Raw genomic sequence first — 14350 nt, forward strand, 5'->3', positions numbered from 1 at the left:
TGAGAAAATTATAATAGGGATAAATCTAAAGGATAAGTGGAATTCAGCAAAAGAGTTGGGGAAGAGTTTTCTAGGCAAAGAGGAGTTATCAAGATTTGGGGCAAATGAGAGTGTGGTGGTTTCAAAAACCAAAAGTCATGAGCACGAAGAAGAGCAGAAATGAAGTGGGAGAACTGTGGGAGGGTGCGAGACCAGGAAGGTCTCTAAGTTATAGCTGAGATGCTATGTTAAGAACAGAGAAAGAGATTAAGCATATGTGCAGGGACATGAAGTGATCCACAGTTCAGAAAGCCCAAGGTAGGGGCGCCTGGGTGGCATAGCGGTTAAGCGTCTGCCTTCGGCTCAGGGCGTGATCCTGGCGTTATGGGATCGAGCCCCACATCAGGCTCCTCCGCTATGAGCCTGCTTCTTCCTCTCCCACTCCCCCTGCTTGTGTTCCCTCTCTCGCTGGCTGTCTCTATCTCTGTCGAATAAATAAATAAAAATCTTTAAAAAAAAAAAAAAAAAAAAGAAAGCCCAAGGTGGGGCAAGCCGGAGCACAGGCAGGAACTAGTTCGGATGCTGGAGACGCTGAAACTGCACGGGGATGGTGGCCCGGGCTGGCACGAGAGCCTGGGGATGCGCAGCACTGGACACGTGCCAGTAATGCCTAGGAGGCAGTAATGGCAGGGCTTTGAGATCCAAGTATGTACCTAGCAATCACACTTGTCATTCTGAATTACAGTGACTTTTTTTGCTCTCTCCCCTATAAAACTTGAGTCTTTACAGGCAGTTTTTAATAAATCTAGAACTCAACTCTGCTTGACATGTTTTAGGTGCTTGGCACACATTCAGGAATAAATCTTAATTGATTCTATGTTGTAAACTGTCTTGGAATGATGTTGTTATTTTGTTCATACCTCCAGAAAAATTTCACTAAAATCATCGCCAAAAGAAGATGTGCTTTTAGACTCTCAACTCTAGAGCCCAAACCGATCGTCACCATGGGGGGGGGGGGGGTGTTGGGTGAAACAGGTGATGAGAATTAAGGAGCATGCTTGTGATGAGCACAGGGTGATATATGGAAGTGCTGAATCTCTACCCTAAAACTAATAGAGCATTGGATGCTAACTATACTGGAATTAAAATTAAAAAAAAAAAAAAAACAGGAACAAAACAAAAATTTGTGATTTAAGTTGCTAACCATGTGATGTGTTTTTTTTTTCAAATTCAATATTCTATTTTTATATTTTAAAACAACAATGAAGTTAAACTTAGAAACAAGTGTTTTTACCCTATAATTTCACACACTTACGAATTGCTGGATAAGCTCCCTAAACCCACAGTCCAAATTACACTTCTAATAGTATTGTTTGAATTATTTCAGAACTTTTCTAGGATACACACACACACACACAGCCACACATGGTTTTTCTTCTTTTCTTCTTTAATAAAAAGGTAATTATGCATTACATAGACTTATGCAACTTTCTTTTTTCTAATAACATAGCATGGATATCTTTCCATTTAGGAAATGTTCCCTAGCTCATTTCCTTTAACAGGTGCAGCTTGTCCAGAGATGTGAGCTTGATGAGTTTATTATTTCCACACTAGTGGGCATTTATAATTTATCTGTTTCATTCACCATTATAAACAATGCTGAAATGGACATCTTTGTACAGATACTTAATTACTGTAAGATAAATGTCTAGAATCAGACTCTCTATAGATGGAAGGATACATATGTGTATTTATATGTGTGTGTATATATACTGTCCAATTGCCTTACAAAAAGTTTGTGCCAATGTATTTTCCCACCAGTGGTGTAGGAATGAAGATGTCCTTTGCTTTTGGAAAGTTCGGATTATGCTGCTTTGCTTTTATAAAAGACCTGCTTTAGTATCTGTTTTCGCTAACTGAAAGAAATCCAAAGAGGATTTTCACTTTTACAAAAAAAGGCAAGAAGCGAAAACAGGGTTCGGCGTTTGTTTTGCAGTACCTCATTATAGAGGCAGCGGGCATCCTGAGCCGCAACAGTGGTGCTGCTAAGCTCCTTCCCCCAAAATTATACTCAGCATCTCAGCCTCAAGCTGCCATAGCTTTGAACCGTGTCTGTGAGCATCTGTGCTTTCACGTTGTGCATCCGTTAGCAAGACGTGTCCGAAGGTATCAGAAAAGCCTAAGAGAGGTAATTTTTTTGGTCTGCAAATGCTCAAAAATTTTGCCGTATAAATTAGTGGTAACTGCTTATTTTACACCATTTTGACTTATGAAAGTTTTCATAGGAATGGTCTCCTTTTGGATAACAGGGAAACCTGCACCCACATCCCCCTCAAAACTGGCCAAGATGAAGGAGTGATATTTTCAACTTTCAATTTTGAATTATGTTCTAGGTGATTTCCCAGGCTTTACTTCCAAAGCACTTATTTACTCTTTAGCTATGTCCTTACTGCCGTTCTAGAATCCAAACCTTGTCTTAGGGAGGGGTGTGTGTGTGTGTGTGTGTGTGTGTGTGTGTGTGTGTGTGTACTGTTTATGTTGAGAGAGAAAGAGCACACACACAAAGAGGCTTTTTCATAAAAGCCTATAGTTATGGATACAATATGCTTTTTCACTTCTCCATGGTTAATAATTATAAATAATTTTGAGAACTTTTTTTGGATTTTGGCAAACTCTTTCCTTTGAGATAGGCATTTCTCTTGCTTCAGAAATCTGATGTTCCTTATATATGGTGATTCTTTACTGACCATTTGTATTTATATATACAGGTTTTGAGCTAGCATGGAGTTCATCAGCAACTCTGTAATTCTGTTTCCCTGGGAGAACTCTCTCTGGAATGGGAGCACCAATCCCAGGGCTCAGTGGTTGAGAGATAGGGATGCCCACAGCCCTTTAGGCAGAGTATCTGTGGAAGTGTCAGACAAGTTGGGGACCCTGGGCATAACAGCAAGACTCATGAACTTAGATACTTGATCAAATGTAATCAGATTCTTTGTTCATAGCTTACTTTGGAGAGAACAATTTTACCATGTTTGCCCTTTGTTGTTTTATTAGTAGGTAGACAAATAAATAACAAAGGGGAAAAATAGTACCTGCTTTTCCCATGTGGAACCTTTCAAATGAATTATGTAGGGTTCTGTTTTTCTCTATCGCTATTGAAATACATAGCATCTTTCTAATATGTTGGATGCTTGGTAGTGTTGTCTTTTGTACTCATGGATAATAACAGTAGCAACTACACCTATTTCTTTCGTAGCCAGTTATCATAATCTGTATTAATTGTGTACGTTTGTCTGGTTGAATATTTATTGCCCATCTCTGCCAGTACTCTGTGACAGGCAGGACTGTCTCTCTCACTCACTAAGCATCAGAGATAGGGAAGTCAAGAAAATAGACATTGCCTTGGCTGCCCTCTTTATACTTGTATGTCCTAGTTGCTCAAAGGAAAGATGGTTCCTATGATTCATCTGACTTCCTGGTTGCACAAGTATCACTAATCTCTTAGAAGAGCACTGTTGGTGTGAAATAGAATAATGCCCATTACGTGTATCATTAGAAACTAGAGTGTGTTGTTGTTGTTATATAAATATCCGGTTGACCGTAATGGAATCCCAAAAGCTGCTGATAATTGGGTTTACGTGAGGAAATAAACAGAACCAGCATTAGAAATAACATTGTCATTTTCTCCATGCCCCAAATAGAATGGTTTCCTGAGATAGGGAAAACCATATTTGTCAGACAGGAAATTTATGTTCCAATGAAAGGGGCACCTGACGTTATAATGAAACTCACAAAGGAATGTAAGGAGGTCTGTAAGAAAACAAAACATTCCAAAGTGTAGAAATAATTGATGGAATCATAATAATGCTAATTTTAATAACAATCAACCTATGAACGGCCTGCCAACTTCACTCTCTACCACATTGTACTCTTATTTATGCTGATTCTAATGTAACTGGACGTATTTTTAAATTAAAAATGCATGTAGTACTTGGATAAAAGAAATTCCTTTTGGGTGGCTGGGTCACCATTGTGCCTGCCTGTGGCTTCCTAAGCTTTTGAAAAGGACACACCACACACTGTGTGGATGTGACAGTAGGACAAACCAGAGGGTCTACTCCTGCAGCCAGCAAGGAGATCAACAATGCCAGTCCATGTTCCGCAGTCATAATTTAGTAAAAGGATCCTGCTCACACTCAAATTTATTTAGATGAGGAATAGCACTGGATTCTTCTCCATAAGACAGATAGCCTCAGCCTTAGCTGTCTGTGCCAGTTTGTGATGGTCTTCCCAAATGATGCTAACTGGCTCTTGAGTCTCCTGTGGGTATGCACATGTGGAGCCTTTGATTAGGTATTGGCACAGAGTAGAAGGCTTTTGAAATCAGGAAACTCCCAGCTCATTCCCTGTACCTTCTGCATCAACAGTGCATCAAGAATTATCGAGAATAAGGGCACACACTGACATGTCATTCATAGTATAAATGACTAAGCTGGGAGAATAGTCTGCAACAAATAAAGAAATCTTGTACCGTCAAACAGAGCTTAGGTAATATTTAAGAAAACATTCCTCAGCACAAATACTCATGTCCATCGTTCAGCTCTTGCAAGGTGAAAACCAATGGAAGAATTGGGTTAAAATATTTTATTGTAAGAATAAAGAATGCTATGTGCTGTCGTGGGAACATTATTTCCTTTGATCACCAAAAGTTCTTTCCCCTTAATAATAAGAGTAGTAGTAATAGCTATTGTGACTGTCGTCAGAATGCCCATCTTAACGGCATTAAGCACCTGTTATACTGAGCACCTGTTATACTGAATCATCCTCACATACATTATCTCAGTTAATTCATGAAAGTTCTGTTAATAAATATCCAGGTTCTATTAATATCACCATAGTATAGATCAAATAAGCTGAGTCATACAGACTAGAGCTATTAACTCAGACATACATGGTTTGCAAGTGGAGAGGTCAAACTGGGAAACAAATGAGATCTTACGAAATCTGTATCATCAGCTCTCTTACTGATAGTGCTGTCTTGGTGGTTCCTATCCTAGGCTCACATTTTAGAAGCAAACTCTTTGAAACATCAGGTGGCATTGTTAGTCATCCATAGTTGAACCTTCCTTTTTATTACTGCCCAAGGTTGCAGTTTCAACTCTAAAAGAAAATTGTGCAATGTGTATACTATTGAATATAAATTATATTTTTGAAAAGTGACTCAAATGTACAGTTTAACAAGAAAAAAAAAAGAAACCATCTGTGAAGAGTAAAAGTTATCTCTTCTTTTTATGGCCACATACCCCAAATCTGCAATGCCAACGTAAACTCTGTCCTTCTGTTTTCATACCTCGAGTACATGTAATTCTGGGTTTTTACATTCCACCTTGAATCAAGCAAGCAAGCAATATTCTCTCCCTCTCGCTCCTTTTTTGCTCTCTCTTTAATTTACTTTTTCCTAGGGAATCCCTGAGATGATCTTTTAAATACTATAGGGAGGAAATGCATTTTCAATATCTCAGCAGTTGGTACTGCCAGTTCATGGCTATGTCAGTAATTCTTTTCCAGAGAATTTTCATTCCCACCTTACACTTACGGGCTGCTAACTGCTACCAGTGCTTACAAAAATATTGTGAAAAACATAAAAGCCTTTTGAAGTTGAAATCTTCATCACGGTTTAATCCTAAAGAGCATCGAAAAAATATGTAGTTGAGGTAATTTATGATAGGTGATCTATAATGATATACAGTAGTCTGTGATAGGCGATCAAAAAATAAATAAATAAATAAATAAAAAGCTGTGTCCCTGTTGCTAACTACAGGGTACATTAACCTTTCCAAAAACAGTTAAAAGGTAGAGAGGAAATGGAGCACCATGGCTGGGTAAGAGCACCCATCAGGTGTTTCAGCAGAGTGTTAGGACTGGTTACCAGTTCGTAGAAGCAAATAATATCAGCTGGTGGGATGAGGGAAGCTGAGTTCAAATCCAGCATGGCCATCAGTAGTAGTATTACCTTGAGCAAGTCACTTACCAGCTTTTTACATCAATTTGCTCCTCTGTAAAATGGGAATAATAAATGTAGTTTCTCATTGATGTAAAGATTAAACAAAATAATGCATTAAATGCATTAAAGCATTTAGAATAGTGCCTGACACATAAGACTTGGAATTTATTAATCACTTACTAGTATTTGCCACGATTCGCTTATCCATCCCATGACAAATGACGTCCTTATAAGAACACATTGAGTACATGACTGTGGAAAGGGTAGGCCAATTCCTTATTAAATGCTTAAGCAATGCAACTTCATGCTTTAATGGCCCCCAAAAAAGGTTTTATGTAGAGCGTATGACTTTTCTTATCCTTAATGTTTTAGATTAGAGATGGAAAAGTCTGCTATCTTGGGTGAATAATGATGCATGTCTTTATGACTTAAGTGTTTAAAGGAGCTGTAGCACATTTGTTAAGATTTATTTCCTCTCAGGCATCTATTCCACAGCCCAAAGGTTGCTGGGTGTTTATGTGAAGGGCCTATTTTCTCCAGGTAGTGTCTGCACACCAGTCACTTTGATTGAGCGAGGGCTTTAAAAATGGAAACATGTTTACAGAGTAGAAAGGGAGGCAAGTCTCGGCATAAGTGGGACTTGATGAGTTTCTATGGTAACCTCATTTACAAGGGCCAATCTCATGGGATGACCTGATGTTCAGAGATGTGTTCTGGAATTTTCTTAGTGGTCAACCTAACTATTAAGATTAAGAAAAAAGTAAAACTGGTCTATCACTAAAGATTTGTTGGAATGCTGGAGCCGTTAAAGGAGCTGATACACTAGATATTAAAGAGTATGGAACCTTAAGAAGTGAAGCTTATGACATGTTGGTACGTGGGAGATCCCTCAGCTTAGGAGCCCCACTCCCCATTTACCAAGTACCTGTTGAAATTCTGGGGGAAAGAGGTAAAGTCATAGTCCAGAGCAGTCCCAGTCTCATCACCAGATTCCTACTTGCTGAAAATCTATTGTCAGATTTCTCAGAACACATTGTCAGATGTGTGTAACAAAAAGGATACCTGGAGCATGGAGGACGTTCTGTCTCTGCTTTAATTTTATCATTTGGCATTTTGCTACTGAGCTTTAGTGATGTGTTCTCTGTTAACCTCCGAGAAATGTGTACTGCAGGGTACCAAGAAGCAAAGTTTGATTTCTTCAATTCAGTCATTTTAAATCAAATGACACATATGTAACATTTAATTTATTTACATGGTTAGAGCATATAGACATATATAACCAATATATTTATTCGGTATAATTGTCAGTTCATTTTAAAAAATGTTTGCATATGAGGAAAGGTTACAAGAGACCACTGTTTTCTGAAAGAAAAAGAAAAGGCTTGATTACCATCATAAAGTAGGGAAGGATGAAATGGAAGCGTTGGCAAAGGAACACACTTATTCTCCAACTTATTTATCAGGGAAAACTCTTTATTTACCTAGTATTTTCATTTTCTTCCGTCATCGCATTGACTGACATGTGATTTTGTTCACTAACCATGCTAGCACCGAGGTTGAGAGTTCACAGACGTTTCCGTTAAGGTATTTAAAAAGAAATTCTAAATGATCAAGGTACTTTTAGTTTAAGACTTAAAAACACTAAATCGCTTTAGCCAATTACACACTTTTTACAATAGCAGAATTTGGTGAGGCAAAAACCTGTGAGAATTTTCCTCGTGCTTCTCCCTCTCTCCTTTCCTTTTTTCTTTTCAAACGGTGCATTTTGGGATGTGTGAGAAAACATTAGACTAAACAAGTAAGCCAAGAAAAAAAAAATCACTTGAAAATCCTCTGCCATCTTACTGTTCAGCAAAAATCACTATCGACATTGTGAGATATGCTTCCTAGGCTTTCTCCACAATTACATGTAATAAAAAATTAAAACAATAATAATAATATGTATATAACACGCTGTGCTGGGCACTGTAAAAAATGTTTTATATTTAATCTTCCAAAGAGCCCCATGAAATAGGTACACTACTACTATCACCCCTGACTATAGAGAAACTGGGATCGAGACAGGTCACGTGACTTTCTCAAGGTTATAAAGGTAGTGAGAGAGAGTGGCAGAGCCAGGATTTACTCTCAGACAGCCTGGCTCGACATTACCTCTCCTAACCACCCTGTTAGACTGCTTCTCAGTGTGGGCATTTTGAAAAAAAAGAAAAATGACATCATCTTTTGCTTATTGTGTTAGGATTTTTTCACTTAATGTACTGTGAACTCTCCTTATGTAGTCTTCTAATGCATCGTTTTTTGGATTCTCCTTGTGACTCCATCTAAGAGGGCCCGTGATCGTGTATTGAAATGATCCCCCGTTGCTGGGCACGGAGACGGTATCACATCACAGAAGTTTGTTTAATTGAGGAATTTTTGTCTTGATCCTGGAAACACTAGTGTTTCAACTAACTCATGTACCAACTTTGTTTGAAAAACAAAACAGATTGTATGTTGCAAGACAGAGCTGCTGGCAAAATACTCCATCGTGTCAGATTTATACAAACCCATCTCCTGTGTATTGCACCATGTCCTAGAAAACTGAAAACCATGAAAACAAGTGCTCATATTTTAAGGGACTCAATGACAGCTGATAAAATATTGCATTTTCTGTAGCAGTTTTTACATAAAGCTTCCACCTTAAAGAAACGGATTTGATGGGACTAGGTGGCAATTTTTTAACACAAGCAGTGACAAAATAAACACCATCTGTTAGTATTGACTTATTCCACAGCATTCTCATGCTGGGTGATTTTATTTCACTTTTTTCAGAAATGGTTAATGACACATCTGGTAGTCAGTGAAGGTACACTTTGGGTGATTAAATGTGGTCATAAGTTTACACAAAATGCTAACAGAACATTTTTTCCCTTTCTGTTATAACCAATGGGACATGTCTGAGTCCCCAGCTACTTACTCATTTTAAAGCGTGTGCAGAATTATCTAGTTGGCAGTAGTTAAACTTTTGGAACAATGTTGTGTTATTTGGGTCCTTTGAGAAGCAGACACTAAGACAGGATTAGATGTGCCAAAGGTTTGGGGGGGAAACACCTGTGAAGCTAAGCACAGGCACAGAAGTGGGGAAGAGCCTTCCGACGGCAATGTGAGTCTGACACCGGTGGCAGAGGGTGGGAAGGGAAGAGGATCGGGAAGGAGAGCCCCAGACTGCAGCATGTTCCATAAAAGTGACAGGCAGGACAATGAAGAGTCCACGGGCCAAACTTGCCCATCAGACCTTTCCTACATCCTGCAGAAATGGACTTGAATTAGTTTCTCCACTGTGCTCCGTCATTGGCTCAGAGCAGCCCAAGGGAAGCCTGGCCTCCGCACAGACACAGCGCTGGTTCTGAAGAGGACAGCAGCTGTAGCTCTTGGTCCTCTCGGTTCCCACAGCAGGAGATCTGAGGGGCACGTTTTCACGGTCACCACAAATATCTACCCAGGCGGTAAGAAAGAGAGTTGAGATGACCACTGCCTTTCTTTATCTCTGTAGATCTTTTAAAGAAGAAACGAGAATATTCTACCTGATCTCTCCCCACCCCCAGTGTCTCCACTGGTCTCCAGCAGAAGGTTAGCATAGTTGGAGAAGTGGGTCCTGTTTTGACTAAATTCTGTCGACCTCCGGAAAGAGAAGAATGCCGAACTCGTTCTTACCTATTCATTCATCTGCTCTTTTACAGACTCTCAAGGGTTTTACTGCTGCTACTACTAATTTTCTCTCTGTACAAAGTTCCTGAGGTATGACATAATTCTTGGCCCATGTACCTGGGAACCCCCCCTCCTATTTAATGGGAAACTCATCTGGGCACAGGAGACCTGGAATTTAGGAAAGAATACGTGCTTTCCAGTTGTTCAAATCTCAAAACGTATTCTGGGGGGCAGGAGTTAAAAAGACATGCTGCGTTACGTGCTCACTTTCTGTGCACCAGGCCTTCATATTGTCATGTTCCTCAATCTTTACAGCCTTCTGAGTGGGGTTATGTTTTTGGTCGCATTGTTGGGTTGGTTTCTATGTTTTCAACAGATGAGGAAAGTGAAGTTTAGAGCAGTCTGGTGACCTTTTATTGGCACACAACTAGAAAGGACAGATCGAGGGTTTAAACGTGTTCTTTCTCTGCTTTTCCTGAGTTGGTGTACAGAATAGATTTGCTAAAACGTTTCTGGATCCCGACAGTTCATTTACCGTACTTGTTTGGGAAAGACTTCTACGGATAACTGCCCTCTGATATGCCTACTAAATTATCAGTTGCTATCTTAGGTGTGTGGCTGTGCTTTGTTCAGTTCTCTGGGCTTCAGGGGTTTTTTTGCCTGCGAAGAAAGGAGGTTGTGCTAGATGGTGCTTACCAAACGTCAGCCACTTGCCATAACCGTGATTTTTGCCACATCTATGACACCACCTCTCATTTATTTGCTTGATTTTTATTTATATCAGTTCCTTCCTTTTAACTTAAATGTAATTAAAAGGAAAACATTACATCACTATTTAGAATGGAACACCAGAATAGCAAGTAAAATTTTAGGTAGAAATATAATTTTTCAATTATGTGTGTGTGTGTGTGTGGCATATATATGAATATACACATGAATATAACATAAGGAACAAAAGGTAATAAATAAATGAATAAATAAATGAAAACTGACGCTTTCTCCTTAATGTCATCAGAAACGTTGATGGAAAATAGAAAACAAGTTCTTTCTAGTGCGAATGCCATTTGATACGTTTTCACACCTGATATCATTTCCTGGGTTGCCAGGGTCCTACACTTTGGGATCCACTGGAAAAACTTACTATTCCATAGCCATTCAATCTCATGCACCTGTGATTTCTCTTCTCCCCCCTTCACCTACCTGTGGGGGGTCATTTCTCCTCATCTTCTCGATTGCAAAATTTATAAGAACTCTTGGTCCTCTGACTGCAGATACGCTCTCACTGCATCTTGACTCACACGTAATAACTAAGACCTAGAACAAATAAGAACATTTCCTTCTTTTTCTTCTGGAAGTGTTCAAGAGAAGGAAATAGACAGAGCCAGACAGGCAAGGCCCGAGGCAAGCCTGCTGTGTCTTCTACCAGAGCGATTTTACTAGTGAACATCAGTTTAAACTGAATAGTGTGAGTCACCGTGAAGCTGAGAACAGGGACCAAGGGTTTTCTGTTGTATCCCATTTCTCTAATCCTATTGTGCTGCCCCAACCCCTAGTAACACCCACCAGTTATTAACCCTTTACTCTATTTCATCTTACAGTTTTTAGAAAGAGCGTGGGCATTGCAATCAAAGAGAACTTGGTTCAAACCCCAAGTCCCCCACATCTAGACAGAGATGCAGTGGTTCCTGGTGAATGGGAGAACTAGGGGTCTCCGGGGGGGGGGTGTCTCTGGGGAGATGACAGGGGCAGAGCCCTAAGGCAGAGGAAAGATTAGAGGCTGAGACACCCCAGCCCTGGTGTCCAACCAGTTGTCCCCAGGACATTGTCCTTGCCGTAGGTATGTGCTATGCAATGACTGATCTGTCCTAACTTGTAACTCCTGGAGATCTGAAATCTGAAACTGCCTTCGTGGTTAATGTCTGGGCTATTTTCCTAACACCATTAGGGAGAGAGAGATACCTCTTTCTTCACCCTCTGCCTTTCTTTTCCATCCAAGTATCTGCCTCCCTGATTCACCACTTAGTAACTCTCTCTTCTTTGCTACTCTACCAGCCCGTAATGCCACAACATGAAATTATCTCATTTATACATGTATCTACTTGCTTACTGCTGTTCCTGCCTCACTAGTTTGCAGACTCCTTATGACGAACCTTATCTGCCCTGTTCACAGCTTGTTCTCAGAGTCTACACGGTGCTTGGCACATAGTATTAGGTCAATAAGTATTTATTGAAAAGTCAAATGGATTGGTTCGAGGCAATTGTCCCCATTCGCTCTTACTTAGTGAATTAGTTCCTAATTTTGGCTACACACTACCATCACCTGGGGCTTTGTGGGAAACACGGTTTCCAGATCATCACCCCTGGATAGTCTGATTCAGTTTGTCTCAGGTGAAGCTTAGGAATCTGTATTTTTAACTAGCATCTCGGTGACTGGACACAGCCAGTGCCTGGACCGATACATGAGAGTTACTCCCATAGGGACTATTACCGAAGGCAGAACTTCATTGTCAGCATCACCTAAGCCACATTTCCTGAGTTGCAAGCAATTGATTATGTATCCGTGATTTTTAAAATATATACCTCAAAGCCTGATCCAGTTGGTGTATGTATTTCCAGGAGAAACAATTGTATTAATTCATAACCGGTTTGCAATAAGGTAGGAAGACCAGCTATCCAGTCAGGTGCCTCCTCCTCAAGAAAAAGATCAGTTAGGTTAACAGAAAAAAATGGTGAATTGCTGAGAGTTTGCCCAAATGGCCTTGGGCTTTCTTCTAAAATGGCACCGATACACCTCTGTATTGTGGCAGATAGACTGTAGTGTGGCATACCCACGTGTGCTGGGAATGAGGCCATTGCGAGATCTTCCATCAGTCCCCTGAAGGGCTCCTTGGTTGCCCTGAATGTATGCAGTTGGCAGTATAGAGACTGAGAGCCCAGGCTTGAGAGGGAGACAGCCGTGGTCTGAATCACAAAACGACTACTGATTAAACTAGGATGTAGGACATTTTCCGTAGCCTTTGTGAGGCTCAGCTCTTTCAGCTGTAATTAGGGATAATATTGTCTAACTCATGGGTCTGTAATGAGCTGTCAGGACAGGACACATTTTGTGTATATGGTGCTCAATAACTGCAAATATCGTAACCTCTGGGAAGATTAATTCATATCATTCCATTGCCAGAAATTGCCCTACCAAGTCTCCAAAGTCTGAGAAATCTTGTCCCCACAGGTCAAGAGGGGGATCAGCCAAAGGTCTTTGATTGGGTGTGGAAAAAGTGAGAATAATGAGACTTTAATGTTAAAAAAAATCCCTATGCCAAGTTTCATTTGACATTTGCACTATTTAGTTAGGATTTTAATAAATGAATTTTTAAATACATAATTTTCCTGAAATACAGATTGGGTTCCCAGAAGCAAAAGTTGAGCTTGATTCAGATGACTTCAAAAATTAATCTCCTAAGGAATAGTCTCAATGGGTAAACTGAGGGATTGTTGCTGGAGGACTGGGTAACTGTCACATGCCAAAAACTGATGCTCCTCCCCCTAACTGTCATCTGCCTCCTAAGAAACTTCTAGGCAAAACTAATGTTGATTAATGCAAGGGTTATTAAGCACAAGTCAGGGTGAAGGGATCTGAGGTTGATGGTGGAAGAAATATAGCTCAAATGATTCCGTACTCAGCAGCAAAACCAATATGCAGATAGACTCCAATGCCTTTAGTTTGATTTATATCTCGGAGTGTACTGACTAGCATTACAGAATGTGGTAGCAGTGTTATCATCACCATTTGTGACAGCTAGTCACTTAAGGGAATATCCTTTACTCCGGGTTCCTGTTCCCCGAAGATTTAGCTTCGGGAGGAATTCAAGGAACCCGGCATAATCATTCCTTTTAACTTTTAAAAATAACTTAAGTCATGGAAACAGAACAGACTAATTAGCTGAATGAACTTTTTACATCCCATTAACTGAAGATTTTTAGACAGGCACTGTAAACCTCAAGTTAAAATTTTAGTATTATCAGAGATCTACCAAACCATCAGCCTTCTAAATCGATTATCTTCCTAAAGTTCCCTTTGTTCCTTCCACCCCCTCTGCACTTGATCAATTCGATTTCTCATCCCAGATGAGCCCAGTTGACATCATGCAGGCCGCGGGGCCCACAGTAGGATAGTTAGTGAGCAACGGTTCTCAGCTGTGGCTGCCATTGGCATCACCTGAACATCTTTACAAAACCCTGGTGCTGGTTAATTGGTTGAGGGCGTGGCCTGGGACTCAGGCTTTTAAAAGCTGTAAAAGGCGGTGCTTCTCTTGCATGACGCCCTCTGGATCCAGAACCTCTGTTCGAGAGAGGAGTATCCCTTTACACAAGTCTAAAGGTGACTCAGTTTTATTTTCTCTGCCTAACTTTGAGGGTCATGCTCCTGACTGCTTTTACATAACTATTAACACAGTCTTGTTTTCATGGGAGAAGCTGTCGTGATGCGTTATTTGCTCTGTCGTTGCTTTGCTGCCTTCGTCCGTTGTGCTGTAAGTGAGCCTAGCGGTGGTGGTCTTGTTGGTGCAGATGGAGCTGGCTTGCCATTTTGTTTGTTGCCCATACTTTGGAGAATCGGTCGTTTTTTAAAATTTCTAGGGGTACATGAATAGCTCTCATGAGTTTTGGTAAGTGCACCAAGTGAAC

The 14350-nt window shown here is 40.3% G+C and overlaps 1 protein-coding gene and 1 long non-coding RNA gene across 12 annotated transcripts in view; one reads left to right on the forward strand and one right to left on the reverse strand.

Moving 5' to 3' along the window:
- LOC123001700 (uncharacterized) overlaps positions 1-14350 on the reverse strand; it is a 97564-nt gene that overhangs the window by 11728 nt on the left and 71486 nt on the right. The gene's annotated exons all lie outside the window — the stretch shown is intronic.
- TENM2 (teneurin transmembrane protein 2) overlaps positions 13929-14350 on the forward strand; it is a 523183-nt gene continuing 522761 nt past the window's right edge. For 6 of the 10 annotated variants that reach the window (XM_044388560.3, XM_044388561.3, XM_044388562.3 and 3 more), the window contains exon 1: positions 13967-14045. In XM_044388560.3, the coding sequence (XP_044244495.2) occupies positions 13982-14045 (64 nt within the window). In that variant the 5' untranslated portion in view covers positions 13967-13981. Of the gene's footprint in view, positions 14046-14350 lie in introns of all 10 variants that reach the window. The other 4 variants (XM_044388563.3, XM_048224309.2, XM_048224310.2 and 1 more) reach the window with 1 other exon arrangement.

Source organism: Ursus arctos, unplaced genomic scaffold, assembly GCF_023065955.2.
Source record: "Ursus arctos isolate Adak ecotype North America unplaced genomic scaffold, UrsArc2.0 scaffold_15, whole genome shotgun sequence".
In the NCBI taxonomy this organism is placed as follows: domain Eukaryota; kingdom Metazoa; phylum Chordata; class Mammalia; order Carnivora; family Ursidae; genus Ursus; species Ursus arctos.